Source organism: Lissotriton helveticus, chromosome 2_1, assembly GCF_964261635.1.
Source record: "Lissotriton helveticus chromosome 2_1, aLisHel1.1, whole genome shotgun sequence".
NCBI classification, from domain to species: Eukaryota; Metazoa; Chordata; class Amphibia; order Caudata; family Salamandridae; genus Lissotriton; species Lissotriton helveticus.
The window spans coordinates 1,331,393,135-1,331,417,783 of NC_136059.1; the positions used below are offsets into that span (position 1 = coordinate 1,331,393,135).

The 24,649-nt window shown below is 46.6% G+C and overlaps 1 protein-coding gene across 4 annotated transcripts in view; it reads right to left on the reverse strand.

Annotated features, from left to right (window-relative positions):
• CENPC (centromere protein C) overlaps nt 1-24,649 on the reverse strand; it is a 1,220,926-nt gene that overhangs the window by 127,824 nt on the left and 1,068,453 nt on the right. For all 4 annotated transcript variants that reach the window (XM_078676246.1, XM_078676245.1, XM_078676249.1 and 1 more), the window contains one exon: nt 6,758-6,848. In XM_078676246.1, coding sequence (XP_078532372.1) covers nt 6,758-6,848 — 91 coding nt within the window. The remainder of the gene's footprint in view (nt 1-6,757; nt 6,849-24,649) is intronic.

Genomic DNA, 24,649 nt, shown 5'->3' on the forward strand with positions numbered 1-24,649 from the left:
CCTAGAAATGTTTTTACTTATAATCAATGGGAACATTGTCCAACGCCACCAAGGGGTAGCTCATAAACATTTTATGAAAAATTTCCGTACCTCTCAGGGTATAATGTTACAAATCCAGAAACTTTTTATTTTAAAAATATAAATAAGACAGGAATGAAAACAATGTTGACCGATACTAAACAAATTTATTCTGCAAACTTTTATGCTCAGCTGTCTACATTAGGGTTTGACTTTTGGAAAGACAACATTGAGACAAAAACTGTCTGGGGCACAAAAGATTGGCAGGTGCAAGGTTTAGAAGCCCTGTTCAGAGCCTGCATTATACCAGAACAAATAATGTTTTTAAATGACACTGTTCAACAAACTTCTTGTCTTGGCTTAGCTAAGATAAAAGATTTAAATAAACCGTCCATACCAAAGCCCGCACCGGACAACAATAACACTTCGGATGAGGAGGTAGACGTAAAACAGATTTTACAACAAAACAGAACTAATCCTGATTGGAAAAAATTGTTAATTTGGCCCACAGACACGAATAACTGTCAAGATAGATTCCTGAACAAAACACAAGGGTTCACAGTGAATAGGCCAGATCCAAGATACTCCCAGAGACAACATCCAGGGATAGTAACAACTTACAGTGTAGGAAAGATATGCCTTGACTGGCTACAGAAATCTACATTTCCAGAAATCAAACAACACTTATCTGTACTTAAAGAAGGCAATGATTTGCGAGCTTTCTTAATGGGACCTCGCAAACCACGCCAAAAACGTTTCATATACGCCGGTATATACGCTGCGTACAACGAAGCTTGGAAAATAACGCAAATGGAGACTGCAGAAAGAATACGAGAAATTGATCGTATTAATTTAGAGAAACATCTCTCTGTAGTGGACAATGGGTTAACGAATATATTCTTTGGACAGCATTGTATCCTCTGCAATTGAAATAATAGAGCAGGACTTGCTAATGCTACATGACCAGTCTCAATTACGTTCTATAATGCAGCTAGGCTGGACGTTACAAAATCTCCGTTCAGGCTACGTGCCATGGCGTCTAATCAACACCACGTCATTGTTTTCTGTATTTAACCTTACAGATAAACAAATCTCTTTGGCACAAAAAGGAGCAGACTATACGGTGCTGAACATTGAAAAACTGGAAAGATTACCATTGACAGTTTCTGAGAAGCCTGTCATTGAATGGATAATACATGGCACCATCCCAATACCAGGGCCGATTTTCCAATTTCAGTATTGTCTACAGCATATACCAGCGGGCCTGTATGAAAGGTTGGGTAAAGAATACATTAAGTCGACCTGGACTTTACCACACACACACAAATGTTGGAATGGGGGAAAGGAGGTATTCCTTAGTGGTAAAAATTGTAAGAACTCACTAAGTGGTACACTTTTGTCCCAAGGTATTAATTTACACGGAGCTTATGAAGGTTCTGCAAATAACCTTTCATGCCACTTGCACAGTACACCCTCCACAGTGATAGAACCAATTTTCAGGCAGCTATCCAATGGCAGCTACGTTATGCTCAATGACCACAGCTGTTGTGGCATGTTGCCAGGGAATGCGTATATAGTCAGTGTCTCATCCAGGGTCACTTGTTGTATGCAAGTATTGCATCAAAAGAGCAAGACAGACAAGGGGACGGCAATATGGCCTTCACTGAATATCTCTTCTATACGGATTGATACTTTAAGCAGAATGAAAGTCATTCTTTTGCAAAAAACTGTGCCACTGACCTAGTCTAAAGAAACGTATGATCTGCAAGTTGCAAGGACTTCTGCAGAGATACATGCATTATTTTCAACAAACTGCCCAGTACATTTCGCAGAAATGGTAAGTTAAATCTTAAGCATATCTGATACCAGCGGCATCGCACATGTATTTAAGACGATTTTTTCGGGATTGTTAACACCATTTGAAGCAGTTCCCTGCATATTTCCAAATTTCGTGCACTCTGTGTTCGGCGGCCTGCCTCTCATCTTGGGACTAGTAGTAGGAATATTATTTTTATTCCTTCTGCTCCGATATGGCAAGTCCAGTCACCGGTGATACCCAGACTACAAAGGAAGGAGGCCTCCTTGCCATGAGGTATCGTGAGAGAATTACACAGATTCTTGGCTTGGCTCGTTTAAGAGATCTGAACACAACCTGGTTTCTATCGTTCAGACCAATCTGGCAAGATTGCATCTTACCTTACGATGCCTGCTTCGCGGAGAGGAATGCGTGTTGGACATTTGTCTTACACTTCCATCAGTCCTGCCATCGGATGTTGACGCTTTGCTCGGTCTGGTAACGACTCATGCATCGTGTTGCCCCCAACGGCTGCCAATTCTGATGACGGCATTCATAGAGGTCTCACCGGCAAGTCTAACTGAGGGTGAGATACGAGACACTACAGGTACACAGGTACCATCTACTGCGGACATTGCTAATGCATCAAACGCTGAAGGTGATGATCCACATTTATGCACATTTAATCTGCTAACTGAAGTGGTTCCACTTTCGCCTACTAAGGTAGACGGTTTCTTTGCCAGCCTAGACGATCTGATGTTTTCTCCTGACACCGAGAATAACTTTTGATTCATTCACACAGCGTTCTCTGAACTCCTTCGTTTTTTTTTCTTCAAAACAAACCGACTAACAAATTTGAACTTTTTCCAAAATAGAACTTTTGGCACAGAGTAATCTGCTAGAAGTAGAACTATTCTTAGAGAACAAGATTTCTTTTGAAAACTTCCTAATGACAATATTTGGCCTTGTCCTAAAGAACAAAAACGGTTTAGATATTATGCTATGAGATGATCTCGAATAATTTTTTTTCTTTCTGTAAACTTCAGAGATGTTTCATGAATGTAATTTTGTATTTTATAAATGATAGAATGTATGCTCCCACGCTATGCTTCATGTCTATAGAGAGCTGTTTGTTCGTACTAGTCTATACACGTTACATTTAAACAAGCCTTTTCAAATTCAATTTGTATGTTGTATTTTGGGTGGGATTGTAAACACTAGCTTTAGTTATGTTTAGTGCTTATACGTTTAGTTTTATTGAACTTAAAATCGTGGAGTGGGTGTTGTAAATGAATCTAGGACCCTAGTGTAATTTTTCCCGATTCATGCCCTTATATAGGTATAGATTATCCGATCCTTATATAGGCATAGAAATCATTACCATATTTAGACTGAGCCCAAATACGGCATGGCTACTTCCACTAAGTTCCAAGAATCAACAACGATTTCTTAGAGAAACCCCCCTTCGGCAGCTAGGGACTTCCCCTTGCCTGAATACTAATTTATCTAGGAAATAATGGAGTTTTCGAAGAACTGAGTCTTTGATGACGTTATTAAGTCTAATCACATGTCAAAATTGGCACCTTCAAAGTATAAATATGCCCAGATTTGCCCAGACAAACACACAGTGGTTTGGAGCAGATCGACTAACTACTTGCCTGACGCCCTGCAGCAGCAAGTGCCGAAGGAAGCCGACCCTCCAGCTGACGCACTGAGACACGCTGTCTTTTCTCCTGCAGAGCAATCTAGCTCCAGTGTTTCCAGGCTACCCTTGCGGGTTGTTGGGAAATCGAGTCCTGAGAGAGATACAAGACCTCCTTCATTCTAAACCAAGGTACGGAGCTGATTAGACCCGTAGAGAATTCTTGGACAGATTCTTGGCAGAGAAATACTAAACTTAAGCTACTCCTCACTTACTTCTTCCCTTGTACTAGACTTCGGTTAGGTACACCGGGGTAGGCGTATTTTAGAAGCACCAGTTGAGTACTTTTAGTCATTATTTTATCACTGTATGTATTTTATATGTTTTAGGCAACTTATGGCTTAGAAACCATATCATGCTTTTACAGTACTACTTTATAATACTTTTCGTATTATATGCCCTGTACTTTATAACCAGTATTACGATTGTAGCAGTACATTTCTTATGCTTGAGAAAGACGACTGTTCAATAAATACTTTTTATTGAAAACGCCTGTCTCTCTATTTTCTCAGCACCTCTGGTGAAACGAAGCATGCACGATTGACTGAGTAAAATAGTTATCTATTGTTTCCGCGACTCTAGAGATTGATTTCTTATTCTTGACAAACAAAGTTGTCATGTTTATGCGGTTGTCAGAAACTAATCCCTTCTTGTGAATTTGAGAAAGTTTCTAGTGACCTCTGAGCTAGTTGGGCACTCACAATTAAGTTTAATATATTCGGTAGAGACCTAGTCGACCTCAGTACTACGTCTAAACTACACGATATATTATTCTAATGCGCAGAGCCTTTTGGGAATATAGGAACTACACTACATGGCGCCCAACGTTTGGTAAGGCGATAATTTAACGCTAGATACTAGAGTAACTCAGTCGTGCTTTTCTACACTACAGTATAACCAGGAAGATGTCTTGACGTTCCAGCCATTTCCAGGGGCGCATGGCCTCCTAAAAGAGACCCCATAAACCAAACCATCCTCCACTACCCTTCCCCTCCGGTTTGTTGCAATACCGCATGGCGGCAATGTTGTCCGTGATGGATGGAAGAATGGATTTCAATGCCAAGCGGATGGCCCTCCAGAACAGGTCAATGTGGAGTGGTGTCTCTGACGGAGACCAGACACCTCTGATCTCTACCACCACAAGGAGATCTACCCACCCCAGAAGTGATATATCGGTCCCCATCATTAGCCCTGGGTGAAGAAGGGAGAGCAGTTTCCCGCTAAACCAAACACAGTTCAGGAATCACCACTGCAAATAATTTGCAATCCCCTCCGAAATATGGACCAGATCGGAGAGATCCCCAGGTGCTATGTCTACTGGGACTTCAAATCTCACTGCATTTGCCAACAAGCATGTTTTATCAGCAGGATGCTGAAGGCCATCAGACCCAGCAGCCCCAGAGTCAACATCCAGGAGTGAGGCTGAAACATTAGGATCATTGGTCAAATGTCCTTGCCTCTCTGCTCCAGAAAGTAAGAAAATAACTGTACTGTGTCCAGAATGGCTCCAATGAAGGGGAGCACCTGGGAAGGAGTCAGGTGTAAAATTGGCATGTTGATAGTCAACCCCAGTGAATGCTGGAGGTTCGCCATAGTCTGGACGTGGGTGACAACTGTGTGGCAAGCAGCTAGTCGGCGGGGCTTGGGGAAGACTGGAACCCTTGCCCTCCGAAAGATGTGCTACGACCACAGCCATCACCTTTGTGAACAACCGAGGGGCACTGGTGAGACCAAAAGGGAGCACGGTGAACTAAAAGAGCTACAGGCCTACAGTAAACTGCAGGTAATGCCTGTTGGCCTGCAGGATGGGAATGTGTAAATATGCATCCTGGAGGTGCAAAGCTACCATCCAGTCTCTGGGATCAAAGGAAGACAGGACCAGGGCCAAGGTGAGCCTCTTTTTGTAGGAAGACATTGAGAGGGTGAAGGTCAAAAATAGAGACTGCCATAATTTTTCTGCACAAGAAAGTAGCGGGCAAAGCAACACCGCCCTATTTCTGATGCTGGCACCCTCTAATAGCTCCTTTGGCCAAAGAAGCCTGCACTTCCTGACGTTGAACGGAACGCTCAATGCAAGGGCAGCAGGGTTTACAGGAATGGGGGGGGGGGGGCATAACCTCGTAGACTGAGGTGGAGCACCCACTTGTCGAAGATTATCGCTTGCCATTCGGGCAGGTGGTGCTTGATTCTGCAGCCAAATAGGGTAACTGTGGTATGTTGAGGGCACACCAAAGGGGATTTGGGAGGCTGGGTCTGCCAGGGGCGCAGAGGAGTAGACAGTTCTCTGGCATTGGGTCCCACTGTCTCTGTGGAAGCTGTATCCACAGCCATGATCAGGAGGAAAATATTGATGGCCCTGGTGTAAGGGTGGTATTGCAGGTGCAGCTGGGTGCCGATAATGTTGTCACAGAAGGGGCGAAAGGATAGGTGCGGTTGGCGTGGAGCCAAGGAAAGGCCCAACAACCTGACCGATCCAGTCGGGTGCCAAGGGAGCATACTAGGGTAAAGATTTTAAGTTTAGAAGTATCCATAAGAAAATTAATTTATTGTCACTTCATTCGAGCACCCTCAACAAAAGGTCTTTATATACATCTTCTTATAAATAAAATTAAACATGCAGATTCTAATCTCTATTAGTGTTTCTCCTCCCTCTTGCGTCTCTGGATCATAAACCTTTCTTTTCATTGACTTTCCTCCTAGGCATGGATTTTCTGTTGTATGTTGTGCCCTTCAATCCTCTCATTGCCCCTCAGCCCATTTCCATCTCCCATCACTTCTGTGCTCAGCAGGAACCCAGTTACCCCATCAGTCAGTGGACACAATAAAGTAGTGGCACTTTCTAAATGCTATCAGTCATGTTGACTCCCACTTTTGTCCCGTCTCTCACAATCTAGAATAGAGGAATATGAGAGAGGGATGTTCCAATGTTTCATTGTCCATGGGAGAATGGAGATGCTGTTTTGGGCATGAAGCTACTGTGCATTCAAGGTCACATTCTTAAAATGACATGACAGCTTGTGAGAGTCAAAAATTAAGAGCTGTCTGAAGCTCTAATGACATTCATAGAATTTAAGAACACGCTTGGAAGAACTGACTCAAATATTTCAAATCAACAACTATATACAACTAAATACTTTGCAGTGCTACATCATTAATGGAACGGTGAAGCAATACTTTTTAATTCATGTTTAAAAGCCCTTCAGTTATCTTATAGAAATATTAATTTTGGTTGGCAAGCTTACCTGGTGGCACAAAGAAATAGTCACCTGTTTTCAGCTGATACTGTGAATTGTGCACTGTAGCCATTATTTCACCATTAATAATGTAGAAAACCTAATAGAGAGAAAATATAACAATTTCCACAAAACCACATCAACTACTTTTGAATATAAAGCATGACCAAGCACAGACACATAAGCCATTGTACATTAAACAGAAAGGAACAGTTTCTTACCTGTAACTCCAGTTCTCTCGTAGGGGTATTTCCATGCGAAGTCATAAGCACTTGAATAGTCCTGCCCACGTGCGGGGACCCTGGAGCACTTCTTTAGATCCATCTTCTTAAGTGAATATTTTTCGCCTTTCTTCAGGAAGGCTTGCAAAGACACTTAAGAGACAATAATGCAGCCTAAATACATAGGCTACCCTGGCTGTATCTTCATCTTGAAGTGAAAATAGGGCACCAGTATACTATATATTGTGCAATTTTGTAGTGTTTAACACACAGAAGAATCCCCTTCACAAAACTCCTTTTTTAATGATAGTGATGGAAAGGTAGACAACATAGGCTGCCATTATATGTCTTAAAAACAGAAACTGTGCCTTTAAGAATCCAGAGACCACCAGTATCCCATCATGCACAGCTAGTGGCAGTTACTTCAGTTCTTTTTTCTGGCTCCTACTATCAGCACCCTGTGGCATTGAGTTCGACAAATTTTGGAAAGTGTCCAGACTGGGATAGAAAGAAGGACAAGACTGATCCTCACAGAGTGTTTATACCATGCTAGCTTGCAAGCCATGACTCTCGTCTCATCTGTAAAACTTTCTCAAAGCTCACAAAGCGTGACAGAGAAGATTCGACTACAAGGAGCAGAGGATCAGCGAAAACCGCAGGCCCAGTTTTCAGGTGGGACTTCAGAGCGAGGAGAGAGTCAGACTCTGTCAGGGCTCTGTCTTTAGCCTCTGCGGGGCTCTCCAGCAGAAGAAGGGCTGAAAATGGTTGAGGACATCGAGAGGAGGTACAGCGCCGACCTGCTCGCTCAGCGTCAAAAAGATGTCGACACTGAGTTGAGAGGAAGAATTTCTACGTCAATTACAAAGCTGATGAACATGATACCCCGGTCGGCATCAAGAAGCCTACTGTAGAGGGCGACAGCTCACAGGTCGCGGTCCTTATCAGTTTCCACGCATCCCCAGCGAGCAACGTCAACACACTGTCACAGTCGTTTGACATCAAGATACCACCATCGATCGCCGATGCACTCCTAACACTGTCGTCGCCAAGGCATCGTCGGCGATTGCAGTTGAGACACTATTGTTTGACCTCGAGAACCGCCTTCGAGGCGGCGTCGCCATCAATAAATAGATCGACGTCGAGGCTATTCTATCCTCTACCTTTCATATCTATAATGAAAAAAGGAGTTTTCTGAAGAGGATTCTTCTGTGTGTTAAACACTACAAAATTGACCAATATATAGTGCCCTTTTTTAATTTCACGATGAAGATGCGGCCAGTGTAGCCTATGTATTTAGGTTGCAGTATTGTCTTTCTCTCTCTTAAGTGTCTTTGCAGGCCTTGCTGATGAAAGGCGAGAAATATCCACTTAAGAAGATATATCTAAAGAAGTGCTCTGGGGTCCCTGCACGTGGGCCGTTCTATTTAAGTGCTTATGACTATACATGGAAATCCCCTACAAGAGAATGTATAAGACCAGTCACGGATATGAATTTCCTCTAAACCAGTCAACATTTTTAACATTAACACTGTTACATAACAGCTTTGTTTTGTGCTAAGGGCAGTGTTGGTCGTCGCAATTTGTATTTTTTTGTTGTTTTTAAAACATTTTATTGAGCAAAGAAGTATCGCAGTCACAATTAAAATCCTGGTCACACTGTGGCCCATTTAGGACAGCGTACTTATAGCACTCCTTAACTGGTACATCATTCTAAAATCAACTATAGTCACCATCTGTTGCCATGTCAGAACACATAGTTTCTCTCTTCTCAAGGACGTTCAAGATTTTCTCATACTTTGCCTGGGATTGCCATTGTTAGGACGTCTTCAACACATTTTCATAATGTAAAAGCTGTGGTCAAAAAGTTGTAAAAGTTTGCAAATGGTTGCATTTAGGACACTGCAAAGGCACAGTGATCTTTCTCAAATTGCGTCAGGGTCCAGGTCACTCTCAAATTCGTGATTTAATGACTCAGTTGACAGCAGGAGATTGTCTCCAGGTTCTGGTATTTTACAGTCCTACTTGCATATCTTCAAAACAAATTGACCTGTTCCCTGTCAAGCATCTGTCTCATCATTGCATACTTTACCTACCCCAATTCTTCGAAGGTTCTAAGATCAACAAGACTGAATAAATGGTTTATACAGAGATTTCAACCATTGTAGCTTAGGTAAGAAAGAGCTCTCCCTCCCCCCATGGTGGGCCAGTGATTGTTCTATAAATACTCACTATTGTTCTGTGGATGTTTCTATCTAGCTTGTCAATATTTGTAGCTGTGACACTGGATAGTATCATGCAAAGTCTGGAAATGCCATTCCGTATAATTTCTGGGAACCATAAAGACTACCCTCAGGTTACAATTGGTTTCTTCTGCACCCATATACAATTGACCATTTGTTGCTGTAGCACAAGTTACTACTTGTGTAACGATATATCTGTAAGAGACATTAGTTAGTATTAGATTCCATACCTTAGAATATCCCCAGGCGTCAGAATGGATCCGGAAACTTTTGGGTAGGAGTACCCTTGCGCGTCGGTAGGCGTCGTCTGCGGCTCCGCGTCCGTCGTCAGCGCCGTGATGACATCGTCGGAGTACTTAGACGCCGCCTCCGCGTGCTGACGTCAGTTCTTAGACGCAACTTTTCCGCGCCAGAAACGCAGAGCCATGTTAAAAACCAACACTGGTGCCATTGAAACTAGGGCCCTGAAAGGGGGATAACCCTAACCCTAGATATCGGTTCGCAGAACGGGGAGGATGGGCGGGTCGGTAAGGAATCTAATACTAACTAATGTCTCTTACAGATCTATCATTACACAAGTAGTAACTTGTGCATCTGAAAGAGACACGTTAGTATTAGATTCCTTACCTTAGAATAGATAACCCAGCAATACCAACCCCGGTGGTGGGTCTGCGAACCAATAATCACACCAGAAAGTCCTGGAGGACGGAACGGCCAAAGAAGCCATCCCTCCGGACTTGACTGTCCAGGCAGTAGTGTCCACGTAGCTGCCTGACAGATATCCTGTAAGGACACACCCCGGCCCAGGGCAGTTGTAGTTGTAGTTGCCGTGGCTCGGGTGGAATGAGCCCGTAATCCAACAGGGGGCTCCTTTCTAGCCAAGGAGTAGCATGCCTGGATACACAAGATGATCCACCGGGAGATGGTCCTCTTGTGCACCGCTTTCCCCTTCTTAGCACCCACGTAACCAACAAAGAGTTGGTCATCCACCCGGAACTGGCGTGTGCGATCCAAGTAAAATGAGAGCGCACGTTTTGGGTCCAGACGGTGGAGCCACTCTTCCTCTTTAGAGGGATACGGTGGCGGGAAGAAGGTTGGCAAGGTGATAGACTGCCCGATGTGGAAGGCCGTGACAACCTTGGGCAGGAAAGATGGCTTAGTTCGCAACACCACTTTGTCCGGATGGACAGAAAGGAAAGGTGGAGTACAAGAAAGGGCCTGGAGCTCACTCACTCTCCTGGCAGAGGTGATGGCAACCAGGAAATCAGTCTTCAGGAGTAAGAAGGCGGAGAGGACAGTTGTGAAGTGGCTCAAAAGGAGCGCACATCAGAAACGTAAGAACCAGGTTCAAGTCCCACTGAGGCATCACAAACGGAACAGGAGGAAATGTGTGTGTGATGCCTTTTAGAAATCTATTTACAATAGGGGACTTGAACAAAGAAGGTTGATCAGGCAGCCTCAGAAAGGCTGAAAGGGCAGAAAGGTAGTCCTTGATAGTGCCCAGAGCAGAGCCCTGCTGGGCAAGAGAAAGAAGGAAGAGAAGAACCTCAGAGAGAGGGGTAGCAAGAGGATCCACAGCCTTTGCTGTGCACCATGCCACAAATCTGTTCCACCTGCAGGTGTATAGAGACTTTGTGGAGGGACACCTGGCTGCCAGAATGACGTTACAGACTTCAGGAGGCAAGTCAAATGGTCTCAACTGTCGCCGCTCAATCTCCAAGCATGGAGGTGGAGACTGGACAGGTTCGGGTGGAGGACCGTCCCCTGCTGCTGCGACAGAAGGTCCTCCTGAAGAGGCAGACGAACCGGGGGATCGACTGACATACTGAGTAGGTCTGGATACCAGTACCTTCTTGCCCAGTCCGGAGCCACAAGGATAACTTGGGCCCGGTCGCGCTTGATCTTTTTCAGCGCTCTGGGCAGAAGTGGAAGTGGTATAGGCGGAAAGGCGTACAATAGACCGCAACTCCACTCGCGACGAAAAGCGTCTCCGAGCGAGTGCCGCCTTGGAAATTCCAACGCGCAGAACTGATGACATTGCGCGTTCTCTTCGGTGGCGAATAGATCTAACCAAGGCTCTCCCCATTGCTGAAAGAGGCCTTGCGCCACGTCCGAGTTCAGACGCCATTCGTGATCCATCATGCACCGACGGCTGAGCTCGTCCGCCCTGGCGTTCAGAGAACCCACCAGGTGTTGAGCCACCAGGGTCACGCCCTGGCGTTCCAGCCATTGCCAGAGGCGAAGAGCCTCCTGGCAAAGGGTCCACGACCCCACCCCGCCCTGTTTGTTGCAGTACCACATGGCGGTGGTGTTGTCCGTGAACACCTGCACTACACTCCCCGGACAGAGGGGAGGAATGCCTTCAGTGCTAGACCAATCGCCCGTAACTCCAACAGGTTGATGTGGAGTCCGGCCTCCGCCGGAGACCAGAGGCCTCTGATCTCCGCCTCTCCCATGTGGCCTCCCCAGCCCTGGAGGGACGCGTCCGTCACAACTACGTGCTCCGGTTGGGGAAGGGAGAGGGATCGGCCGCTGACCCAATCGCGGTCCGTGAGCCACCACTGCAGCTGTCTCACAGTGCCCTCCGAGATCAGGACGTGGTCGGACAGGTTGCCCTGATGCTGGGCCCAGTGAAACTTCAGGTCCCACTGCGGAGCCCGCATCCGCCACCTGGCGTGATGCACCAGTAGGATGCAGGAGGCCATCAGCCCCAGAAGCCGCAGCGTCAACCTGACCGAGACCTGGGATAACGGCTGAAAGATGGGAAATAGAGCCTGAATATCCCGGACCCGCTGTTCCGGTGGATAAACCCGAAACCGCACCGAGTCGAGAACCGCTCCGATGAAAAGGAGCTTCTGAGAGGGGCACAGGTGTGACTTCGGCACATTGATGGAGAACCCCAGCCGGTGCAGGAGATCTGCCGTAGTCTGGAGGTGGCTGACGACTGTCTGGGGCGAGCCCGCCTTCAACAACCAGTCGTCGAGGTAGGGGAAGACTGAAACCCCTAACCTGCGCAGGTGAGCTGCGACCACCGCCATCACCTTTGTGAACACCCGTGGGGCGCTGGTAAGGCCGAAGGGGAGCACGGTATACTGAAAGTGCTTGTGGCCAACCGTGAACCGCAGGTAGCGCCGGTGGGCCGGCAGGATGGGGATGTGGAAATAAGCGCCCTGCAAGTCCAACGCTACCATCCAGTCTCCTGGGTCCAGGGCAGCTAGGACCTGAGCCAGTGTCAGCATTTGGAACTTCTCCTTCCGGAGGAAGCCGTTGACGTTCCTTAGGTCCAAGATAGGGCGTAGGCCCCCCTTGCCCTTCTTGGGTACCAGAAAGTAGTGGGAGTAGCAACCACACCCTACTTCTGGCCCAGGAACGCGCTCGATGGCCCCCTTGGCCAAGAGGGCCGTAACTTCCTCCTGCAGAAGTCGCAAATGATCCCCCGATACACGGTGGTTCTGTGGTGGCATGGCTGGAGGAGTCGCCTCGAAGGGGAGGGAGTAGCCCCTTCGGACGATTTGCAGCACCCACCTGTCCGAAGTGACAGTGCGCCAGTGGAGGTGGTGATGGCGAACCCTGCCCCCCCCACTGGCGTCACATGGGCCTGAAAGCACGGACTAGGAGGGTTTTGAGGCGGATGCTGCGGGGGAAGGTGTTGACTGACCTCGCCGTTGTCCCCGACCGCCGGGACGGCGGTTCCCACGGCCGCCACCGCGTTGGGTATTACCTTGCGGAGCGTGGCTGGCAGCACGTGTGGGTACACCCCTTCCGTGGCCACGAAAGGAGTGAAAGGCAGCCGATTGCTGGCGCGGGGCCGAGAGGCCCAAGGACTTGGCCGTAGCCCTGGAGTCCTTAAAGCGCTCAAGCGCATGGTCTGCCTTGTCGCCAAAGAGGTGACGGCCATCAAACGGCATGTCCATCAGAGTGTTTTGGACATCGGCCGAAAAGATGGCGGACCTCAACCCGGCGTGGCGTCTGACCGCCACCGTCGTTGCCATCGCTCTACCTAGTGAGTCGGTGGTATCTTTTTACCGTACTGCTCGTACCTCTTGGATTCCCTGTCCGGCGGCGCCGACGGGAATGCGATCTGGGAATTGGAGGCCTGGATGACCAGGCTCTCGGAGGTGGGATGGGTGGACAGGAAACATGGGTCGCCCGGGCTGGGCGGTGGCGTCGGGCCACGTTCCTATCTACGGGCGAACCCGTAGCGGGCTTGGACCAAGTGCCCAGAAGAACGTTGGTCAAGGCCTCATTAAAGGGCAGCAGAGGCTCGGCCGAGCTTGACTGCGGTTTAAGGACCTCAGTGAGGAGGTTAGTCCTCACGGCCGCGACGGGGAGCTCAAGGCCCTGGCAGACCTCATCAACACCACACTGTAGGTTGCCCCCTCCTCCGAAGCCACGGTAGGAGGGGAGACAAAACCAGTGTCTGGAGAGGTGTCTAGGCCACTGGCCTCCCCAAGGTCTCCTGCCCAGTCCTCATGAGACTGACACTCTCGGGTCAGAGGGTCCTCAGACCCCTCCCAATCCCCTTCATCACCCATCTCCTGATACTCAGGGTTTTCAATCAATGGGGCCTGATCATAGAAGTGAAACTCTCCAAACGACGTCTGGAGAGGCGCCCATCGGGGCCGTCCCGACGTCGGAACAGGAATGAAGGAGGTATCGGGGACGGCGCCGCCCGAGGACGGCGCCGGAGGCGACACCTGATGGTCCGACGCCGGGGAGGTCATAAGGTCCACCGGCGACGATCCAGATCCCGAAGAAGGTCTAGGGGGGTCCAGCGGCCCCGGGCCCGAAGCTTCGGCGCCGGGTCCGGAGCACCCGACGGCGTCGGGGCCGAAGCCCCCGACCCGCTAGAGGCCCCAGACGGGTCCGCTGGGCCCGAAGGCGCCGCGGAGCCAGTCGGAGGAGAGAGGTTCCTCATGGCCATGAGGAAGCGCTCGATCTCCTCCGGCGTCGCGTTTAGCCCAGGGACCGGAGGGTGTGGAGCTGGACGCGGCGCCCGCGACTCCGACGGAGCCGCGTGGGTGGTGTCACCCGAACCCCCGGCCGCATCGCGCGAGCGTCGGGGGGAGTCCGAAGAGCGATGGCGCCTCTTGGACTTCTTGTACTTCTTACCCGACGACGACTTCGACCCGGAGGAGTGCGGCCTACTCTCGGAACTGTGGTGGCTCCGAGCCCGCAACCTGTCCCTCGACCTCCCGTGGGACCGAGACCTCTCGCGGCGCGGGACCGACTGCCGGAGTTTGAGTCGCCTGCGGGACCGCTCCCGCCTGGCTTTCGAAGAGAGGGCCCGGCAGTCGGAGCAGGCCTTGTCGTCGTGGTCGACGCCTAGACAAGTTAGACACAGGTGGTGAGGATCCGTGACCGACATCGTGCGGTCGCAATCCTCGCAGTGCTTAAAGCCAGGCATCCCTACGGCACCGATCGGAGTCGTAAGACTTCGAGAAATGATCAAAAATGATCCAAAAAGTTAGTCAAAAATTGACTAAGGGTTACTGCTTTTTCCAGATCTGCGCTTGCTGGCGCGGAAAAAAGAAGAACTGATGTCAGCACACGGAGGCGGCGTCTAAGTACTCCGACAACGTCATCACGGCGCCCACGACGCCGACGACGGACGCGGAGCCGCAGACAACGCCTACCGACGCGCAAGGGTACTGCTACGCAAAAATTTCTGGATCCAGTCTGACGCCTGGGGATATTCTAAGGTAAGGAATCTAATACTGTCTCTTTCAGATAACCAATTTATCCAAGAAAAAGGTTGTGTACAGGTGTGAACCGAAAGTGCCTGCAATGCACTAACACTGCTTGCAAATGTTCTAGCCACAAGGAAGACTATTTTGATGGTAAGCATTCTCAGAGCACAGCTGTATAAGGGTTGTAAAAGGCGAACACATGAGGAAAGTGAGAACTAAATTCAGGTCCCACTTGGGCATGATGCAAAGGGTAGGGAGGAATATATCCTGTAAACCTTTTAGGAAAGGAGTCACACCAATTGACTTATAGAGAGAGGACTGATCCAGCAACCGCAGGAAGGCTGAAATGTCAGAAAGGTACCCTTAAACTGTTCCCAAAGCAAAGACTCGCAGAGCAAGGGATAAGGCAGACACTGAAAGACTTCAGACAAGGGTGCGGACAGAGGATCAACAGATATGGTAGCACATCAAGTCACAAATGTATCCCATCGTCAGGCGCAAATCGTTTTCGTAGAGGGATGTATGGCTGCCAGGACATCACATACTTCGGAGGGGTGGATCAAATACCCTCAACTGTTGCAGCTCAATCTCCACACATTTAGATGGAGTATGTGCAGGTTCAGATGCAGAACCCTGCTGTTACTGCTACAGGAGATCCTGTCAAAGGAGACACCTGAGCGGAGGACAGATGATCATGCTCAGGGCCTGGCCATTCCTGATCTTCTTGAGAACTCTGGACAGGAGTGGTATCGGCGGAAAGGAGTACAGGAATCCTAAACTCCACTTGAGACAAAATGCATTTCCAAGTGAGAGCCGCCTTGGAAGTTACAGTGCCCAGAAGTTCTGACAATACAGATTCTTTGCAGTAGCAAACAACAGTAGCAAATAGATCTAACTAAGGTTCTCCCAAGCCCCATATGTGACCTTATGCTGCCTCCGGGAGATGTCATTCATGACCTGCGAGGCATCGATGGCTGAGTTTGTCTGCTCTGGCATTCAGGGAGTCCGCCAGATCTTGAATCATTACGATCCAGCCCTGTAGAGAGATGCAGGGCCTCTTGACATGGGGCCAACAACCCTACCCCGCCCTGTTTGTTGCAATACCCCATGGCAGTGGTGTAGTCTTAACACCTGAACTAGCCTTCTCTTGATGGAAGGAAGAAAGGCTGCCCATGTCAGGCAAATGGCTCTCAGCTTCAAAAGGTTGATGTGGAGCTGAGATTCGGCCAGAGACCAGAGTCCTCTGATCTCTACCTCTCCTAGATGGATGCATCAAACCAGGCACAAAGCATCTGTAACTACAGTGAGTTCTAGGTGGAGAAGGGAGAGGTATCTGCTGCTGACCCAATCGCGGTCCCTAAGCAGCCATTGCAGATCTTCTGCAGTTCCTTCCAATATCTACATCAAGTCAGAGATTCCCCTGATGCTGTGCCCATTTGGACTTCAGTTCCCATTGCAGAGCCAGTTTATGCCAATGGGAATGTTTTACCAGCAGGATGCAAGCGGCCATGAGACCCAGTAGCCTTGGAGTCAGTCTCACACGAAATCCTGCTAAAGCGAGACTCTGCTCACTTGCTATCGGGTGCTTATTTTCCTGCTTTCCAACCCACGACTCACGGCCCCCGCTTCGCGGGCGCCGTTCGAGTGCCTGTCATCTGCGGACTCAGCGAGGCTGAAAGGAAACCGACGAGGGAATCTCTAGAGTGCTTCAGAGTGTCAGGGACTGCGAGGACCAGCGGGCGCTGCGGAAATCAATTCGCCTCAGCTGGCCCTCTTCCCGCCCCCTCCCGCCGGATTTTAAAAGTGGAGGTGTAACTCTACACTGTGTACCTGCTAAAGCGAGACTCTGCTCACTTGCTATCGGGTGCTTATTTTCCTGCTTTCCAACCCACGACTCACGGCCCCCGCTTCGCGGGCGCCGTTCGAGTGCCTGTCATCTGCGGACTCAGCGAGGCTGAAAGGAAACCGACGAGGGAATCTCTAGAGTGCTTCAGAGTGTCAGGGACTGCGAGGACCAGCGGGCGCTGCGGAAATCAATTCGCCTCAGCTGGCCCTCTTCCCGCCCCCTTATAGTATAATAAGGCACTGAAAGACGCGCTAGCGGGACGCGCGCGGATCAAAGCGCGGAGCTAAGCCCGGGCAAAGGGCGGGCCCTCTGTGGCCCTCAGTGGCCGAGGTAGGCCGGGCTGGGCCCCGGTATCTTGACTCTTCAGTCGTATGTGTATATATACTAGTCTGCGTTATTATATTGTTCGGTAACGCTAATGCTGATAGAAATATAGGCACAGAGTAGTAGACTGTTAGTATCTCTCTCACTTCATTTCATTTTTTGTATTATTTTTAACTGATATTTTATCAGTTTGGGACCTTTATTGTAGGCTTTGTTATATTCTTTAATAAGATGGAGGCTAAGACATTACGATCTGGGAAGGTTGTAATGGAGAATCTTGGTACAACACACGGTCCGAATCATTTGAGAAAAAAACAAACTAACAGTGCTATTATGAAAGGTCAGTTGCATTTAAATCAAATTTGGGAAAAAAGCTTAGATAGATCGCTTGAAGCTTCCAGGAAATTTGATAATGATCCAGTACAGCAATTAAATCCCTGCTTAAGTAAGGTGGAAGGTAGTGAGGTGACTCCCATGGTGGAAATAAAGAGATCACTAAGCCAGTCTAAGGTGGCGGACCTGCCAATTGGTTCTGAACATATGGCTGTGGTTGATCCCCTGTTAACATCGCAATCACTCATACATGATGTCTACAAGGGGAATGATATTTTGGACGATGATAAGGGTGATGTGTCCATAGCCACTAGTATTGATCTTGAACTCTGTGGAAGATATGTGGAAAAGTCATCTCTGCCTCCCACTGTAGTTAATAAAACGCCAATTGGAGAAACACCGTCTGGTCTGCTATTATATAGCAGTACCCCTTCTGTCAAATCTACAGATAATCTATCTCCACTGAGCAATGAACAATCCCCTCATTTTAATCTATCGGGGATTTGTCCCCTTACATCTTCAAGTTACCCAATGAATGATAAACCCATCTCTGAGTCACTTATAGCCTTGGAGCAAATTTTGTCTTCCATTCTATTGTTAATGGGTAAATTTGCTGTAAATTCTGATTGTATTTTATCCTCTGTTACTGAAATACTACAAGTACTGTTGGCACAAAATGTGAAAAAGGTTGTAAATGAACCTGTGTCTCTAGTGGCCCCTTCTAATCTTGAGCCTGTTGTACGTCAAGAGGCTATCTCCTCTACTGAAGGGAAGGGAATTGCCCCATTGGGATTACCAATGGAGCAGGAGACTTGTAAGCCCACTAATCCATGCTCTTCATCGGTCCCGCTTTTGAGAACGGAAACATCCCTAGTTGAGCAGGAAGAGAATGTGTGTCAAGAAGCTCAAACGGGGGTCCATGATCTCTTTCCCATTTTTGTGCCGGATAAAAAGGTGCCAGAAAGTCTCTCTGGGTCTCCCCGAGTCTCCAAAATGACAACAAGAGTAAAAAAGGGGAAACCTATGCGTAAATACAAAAAGAAAAGACCTAGACAAATTATTTTTCCAAAACATGTAATAACTGAAATGCCCGCTTCCATAGGAAGAGGGCATAGCCCCCGTTCTGTTATTCTGGATAATGTAGAGCCGGAAGGTATCTTAAATGACTCCAATGATACCCCAGCTGAAGTAACTACGAATGGGGTGATTTCTGGATTAGTAACTGAGGCCACAGATGATGTAACTCCGAATTTGGTGGTTTCTGGGTCTGCAAGTGGTGCCCATGTTTCCCAACCTATGAATGTGACTGACAGACATTCTTCAATAGTAACAAGAGTATTTAATCCAACAGCCCCTATTTTTCTGCCTCAGGCTGAAGTATCCAGAAATGTTTCTCAACAGACATCTAAGGGTATTACTTCCTATGTGGATACCTTGTTACTGGATTTTTTGCCCTTACTTGACTCTGATTTGAGAATGAATAGATCTTGGCTACTAAGCTGTTTTAATGAAATTGAAAGCTTAAAGTTGGTCCAGACAAATGATATTGATTTAGTTTTTCCTATAAGAAATATAAATGGCCAACGAATAAGGGTCAAGTTTTATTCAAAAATTATTGCTAATCTGGTCCTTCAACAAGCAGAAGCCTTTCAACGTAGAGGCATTGATGTGTTACCTTTTGTTAACAAAAACGTAGGTTATTCTTTCGTTGAAGGAATCACAAGGTTATCCTCTGGTCAGGATGATTATCCTGTAGGTAATAATGACCTGAAAATTTGGCTTTCCAGTGGTAAACGTATGGTTTCACAGGTCTTTCCATTAACGGGTAACACGGATAACCCTCTAGATGAAGATGCTTCACGGTGGAACTGGTTACCGGGAGTTCTCTCAAACACCACCTCGAGAAACCCACGATCATCTTCATATCTTTAACCAGTATTTAAATATAGTGTCTTGGAATGCTGCTGGCTTGTCTAACTGTCCGGAGAAATTTGATTATCTTCTTTCTCTGAAGGCAGATCTGTACTGTATACAAGAAACATGGTGTGATACTCTCCCGTATGGGGGGAATGATTACTTCATCCTAGAAGCCGCTGCAACGCCTTCCAAAAGGGGCCACGCTAAAGGTGGAATTGCTTGTTTGCTATCTAATACATTACAATGGCAATTCTCACACCAAAAGGATGAGAGTAATCTATTTCAATCCATAACCATTTCTAATCTGGATACTGTTGTACAACGGTCGTCGTTTATAATATTAAATGCCTACATCCCTCCCGAAGATATTTTTACCCCAGTGTTAAAACGTATGTTTGCCTACATAAAGCAGGTATTAGAGGTGGATGACCCACCGTACTTATTACTGGTGGGGGACTTAAATTGTAAAGTGTCCAATACTTCCCTAGACCTGTTTCAAAACAAAGTAAAAGAAGAAGTTTTTAATATTCCCCAAGCTTGCTTGCCTAATAATATAAAAACGAATAAAAGGGGCAAGATCCTTCTCGGGGAGCTTAGTGCTATGGAGGGAATTATTATAAATGGTAGAATGCCCTCTGATTCCCCTGCTAATTATACACATGGCTCTATCAGGGGTGAATCCATTTTGGATTATGCAATAACAGATTTTGATACGTTCTCTTGCTTTAAAGACCTGGTAATTACACATACCCCTCTGAGTGACCATAAAATTATTAAACTAACTGTCTCATTAATACCCCCGGAATCTGACCGTTGGTCCCTAATGAATAAAGGCTTCTCTATCAATTGCCTTTCTGGGAGATGCTATTGGGGTATCAACTCTAATAATAATGTACAAAACATCCTTATTCAATTTCTGACTAATCTTGACTCTTGGCAAGGTAGGGAATTCATATTCCTTGAAACGCTTATCCTAAAAATTACTGAAATGGCCAGGAGTAAAGGAAAGCTTAAAAAGAAATATTTCTCTCCTAGTCCGTTATTAAAGTTAAATAAAGAGATTAACAAACTTGTTAGGACGCTATATCTATTCAGATCAGGAGAAATTGGGAGACAGCTAGCGTTACTAAAGCGAAGGAGGGTGAGATTGAGAGCCAAATTAAAAAGAGACAAAGAAGATATGGTATGGATCAGTTTAAGAGAAGCATCTTGGAGTAAAAACTCTAGAGCTTTTTGGTCCATAATAAGACAAGGATGTGGGTCTGTTAAAACATCCACTCCCTCTGTTATTACTGAAGATGTCTGGATCCAATATGTGCTCACCTTATATGCATCCAATGGAGCAGGCGGGGACACTTGGGTTCCAGACGGTAACATTGATGATAAAATGGAACTCCCCACTGAGTACTCCATAGCCACCGCAATTAAGAGCATGCGTTCTTCTGGGGCTATGGGTCCAGATGAAGTGCCCATGTCTATAATTAAGCAAGACGTAACAAATTGGAGCAGGATCCTGCTTCCTGTGTTTCAGGCATGCTTCAAAAAGCGAACAGTTCCTGACTCCTGGCGGGGAAGTATTTTAATTCCAATTTTTAAAAAAGGAGACCGTGAGAATCCTGCTAATTATCGCCTAATTGCGTTATTAGATGCGATTGGAAAAATCTTCGCTAAACTGCTATTAATATTAATAACAGACTGGGCTTTTTTAAATAATGTTATTCCCAGGGAACAGACAGGCTTTCGAAAAGAGCATGGAACTTTAGATAACCTAACTATGTTGCATGTAATTACGGACAAATATGTGCGTGTACGTGGTGGGGGCATATATGCAGCATTTATTGATTTCTCCGCAGCGTTCGATAGGGTTGACCGACCGACGCTATGGAGAAAACTGATGTCATTTGGTATGCCGCGATACTTATTGGAGTTAGTTATGTCCCTGCACTGTAACACCTGGTGTAAGGTGCTACAAGGCGGAGAAAGGGGTCTTACGCAAGCAATCCCCTCACGCAATGGGTTAAAACAGGGATGTATACTAGCACCCACATTGTTTTCCCTGTACATGGCCGATCTGCCTACGGTAATTGCAGAAAGTGATGGTTTTGCCCCAGTAATTGGAGGGACTGCCGTATCTATTCTAATGTATGCTGACGACATACTAATTTTAGACTTGACTCCTAAAGGTCTTGCTAATCGTCTTCATACTTTGAATGATTTCGCGGAAAAACACTGTATGAAAATTAATAGTTCTAAAAGCAAGATCATGTGCATCTTTGGTAAAAAGAAGTGCAGATCGAGGAACTATAATTGGTCATTAAGCGGAGAAAAACTTGAAGTAGTTAACTCCTATACATTTTTGGGCAAAACTATATCTTCTAACCTTAGTGAGAAGCCTCACATCGAAAATAACTCTAGAAAGGCAACTGCCCACGGTATGGGATTATGTTCATTGTATAATGCGACAGGGAAGAGGCATTTCTCCTCTTGCTTGGAGGTGTTTCGAGCGAAGATTCCTGCCACCCTTCTCTATGGAATAGAATTGGTGGATTTAAAGCAATGGGATTTTATGCAAAAAGTGGAGGGAAAGATATTAAGGAAAATCTCCTCACTTAATTCAGCCTGCTCCACGACTTCCTGCAGACTAGAATTTGGTCTGCGAAGTTGCTGGGCCCAAGGGCTGGCCGCTCTTGTGAGGTGGATAGCTTCCCTGGCCAGAGCTAAACCAGGAACCCTACGTGAAATCATAAAAAAAGAGCTTTTAGGTACCTTTAATGAGTTTTCGCAGCTGGTGAAAAATTTTAGAAAAGCTGTTGTATTACTGGAATTAGATGAAAGTATGTTATTTTCTCTTTCTCCATTAGAATTAAAGCTAAAGCTAAAAAGTAGGTCCTGGGAACTATGCTATAAGATGGATATACTGGCCCAACAGAAGTATAAAGAAAGGGAAGCACTGGTCCTAACCTATACACCCAAACTTGCACAACAATATTTAAGGTGGAATATACCTCATGGTGTCCGTAGGATATGGTTCCTCTTACGCCATAATTTGCTTCCACTTAATACACTTCTTGCAAAATGGTATGATGTGACTCCTTTATGCAATCTATGCAATAATGCTGCTCAAGACCTCAACCACGTATTGTTTGTTTGCCCGATATTACATGTATGGCGCAAAAAATGGATAAAACCTATCTGTTTACAGTTGGGAATTTTGAATATAAAAATGTTTTGCCATGCTCTGTATTGCCCACCTAACGAAATGTTCTGTTCCAGATTATTTAATTATTTTAAAGGATTTTTAGATATATATTAATATGAGTTTGGGAGATGCTGCGGAGTTTATTATTTGCTTATATTTAGTTGTTACTTCTGAAGTTGTCTGTATCTTGTGCTTATTTTGTTATTGATATTATGTATGTTATTTTATGTGGCCCTCGATGAGAGCCAAATCATAATAAATAAAACTTTAAAAAAAAAAAAAAAAAAAAAAAACTTCACACGAAATCCAGGATGGGACTGAAGCATCAGAATCATAGCCTGGATATCCTGGACTTGCTGTTCCAGAGGATAAACCTAAAACCCCAAAGTGTCCAGAATAGCTCCAATGCCCAATGAAAGGAAGCGTCAGAGGGAGTGAGGTGTGACTTTGGCACGTTGATAGGGAGCCCTAGCAAATGCAGGCGGTACAATGTAGTCTGGAGGTGGGACACAACCAACTGGAGCGATCCCACCTTCAACAGCACTTGTCAATGTAGGGGAAGACTGGAACCCCTGGCCTCTACAGTTCTGCTATCACTGGCATCAACCTTGGTGAACACCCAAGGGCCACTGGTAAGGCTGAAGGGGAACAGAGTGAACTGCAATGCTTTTGGATTACTGTGAAGCACAGGCAACACCTGTGGGCAGAGAGGATAGAGATATGGAAGTAGGCCTTCTGCAAGTCCAACACAAACATCCAGTCTCTAGGGTTCAGGGCAGACAGTACCTGAGCCAAAGTGAGCATCTAGAAATGTTCCTTTTTCAGGAAATAGCTAGACATGTGTAGGTTGAGGATAGGACAGAGGTCTACATCCTTTTCCAGCATGCAACCATGACCTACTTCTGCTGCCTGCACACTCTCGATAGCTCCTTTGGACAGAAGAGTCAGTACTTCCTGTCGCAAGGGCAAAAGATGACCCTTCATTGGCCGAGAGGTGGATAGTTGCAAAGGTGGTGGGGTTTGTTGTAAAGGTAGGGCTTAGCCCTAGTGAACATTCTTAAGCATCATTTAGTCTGAGGTGATCTCCGTCCATTGGGACAGGTGGTTCCAATTCCTGACACCAACTAGGTACCCATGATGGTAGGAGAGAAAAGTAATTGAGGCTTTGAGGTTGCATCTGCAGGTAGTTGGGGGTTCGCAGATTGTGTTGACCTCTGGCTCCAAAGAGGCTTGTGGGAACCACATCTGCGGCTACAAGAGTACTGTGATGCCTGCTGGCCTTTGTGGTGAAGGATGATTTTGATAGACCTTACCAATACCTACTGACGAGGCAGAATGCAGCTGTTGCGGGGTCATGGTGAGCCTAAGGACCTAGAGGTGGTCCTAGTGTTGAATCTTCTATGTCAACAAAAAGAGGAGTCCCACTGAAGGGAATCTCCATAAGGGATGCTTGGAAATTACCCTTAAAGCCAGTTGTCTTCAGCGTGGTGTGACCTTGCAGCTCCACCATGGCAGCAATGCCTCTGCCCAACGAGTCAGTCGTATCCAATTCACATCCGGTAGAGACCTTTGCTGCACTTTTCCCATCACCAATAGATTGTGAGAGTATGGCTCAGCCCTCCTCCAAAACCATAGGCAGTACTTGCACAACTCAACTGTATCCCACACAGTATGGGAATCACAGCCCAATAAGCACGCTGTATTCACCAAGCGCATTGTTAGGCTAGTGGGAGAAAAAGGATTATGACACTTACCCTGTAAGTATCTGTTGTTGGCATGTAGTGCTGTACATACACATTCTTTGCATAGTCTGTAAAGCAGTCCCTCTCCCTAGGCAGTGGTTAACATGTGGGGATTGCAGTTGCTTGAAAATGAGTTCTTAGGACTGCTTGTCCAACCCTGGCCTGTTGTCGTGAAAAGACATCCACACAATAATGTTTTGTGAACGTGTGTGGAGTGGACCATGTTGCTGCTTTGCAAATTTCAGAAATAGGAATGTTGCCTAAAAAAGTCATGGAAGTTCCAATTTTCCAAGTGGAGTGAGCTTTGAGAGGAGCAGGTAAAAGCAGTTTTGCTGTTGCATAGCAAGCTTGGATGCATTTAATTATCTTAAAATGCCTGATTTTGAAAT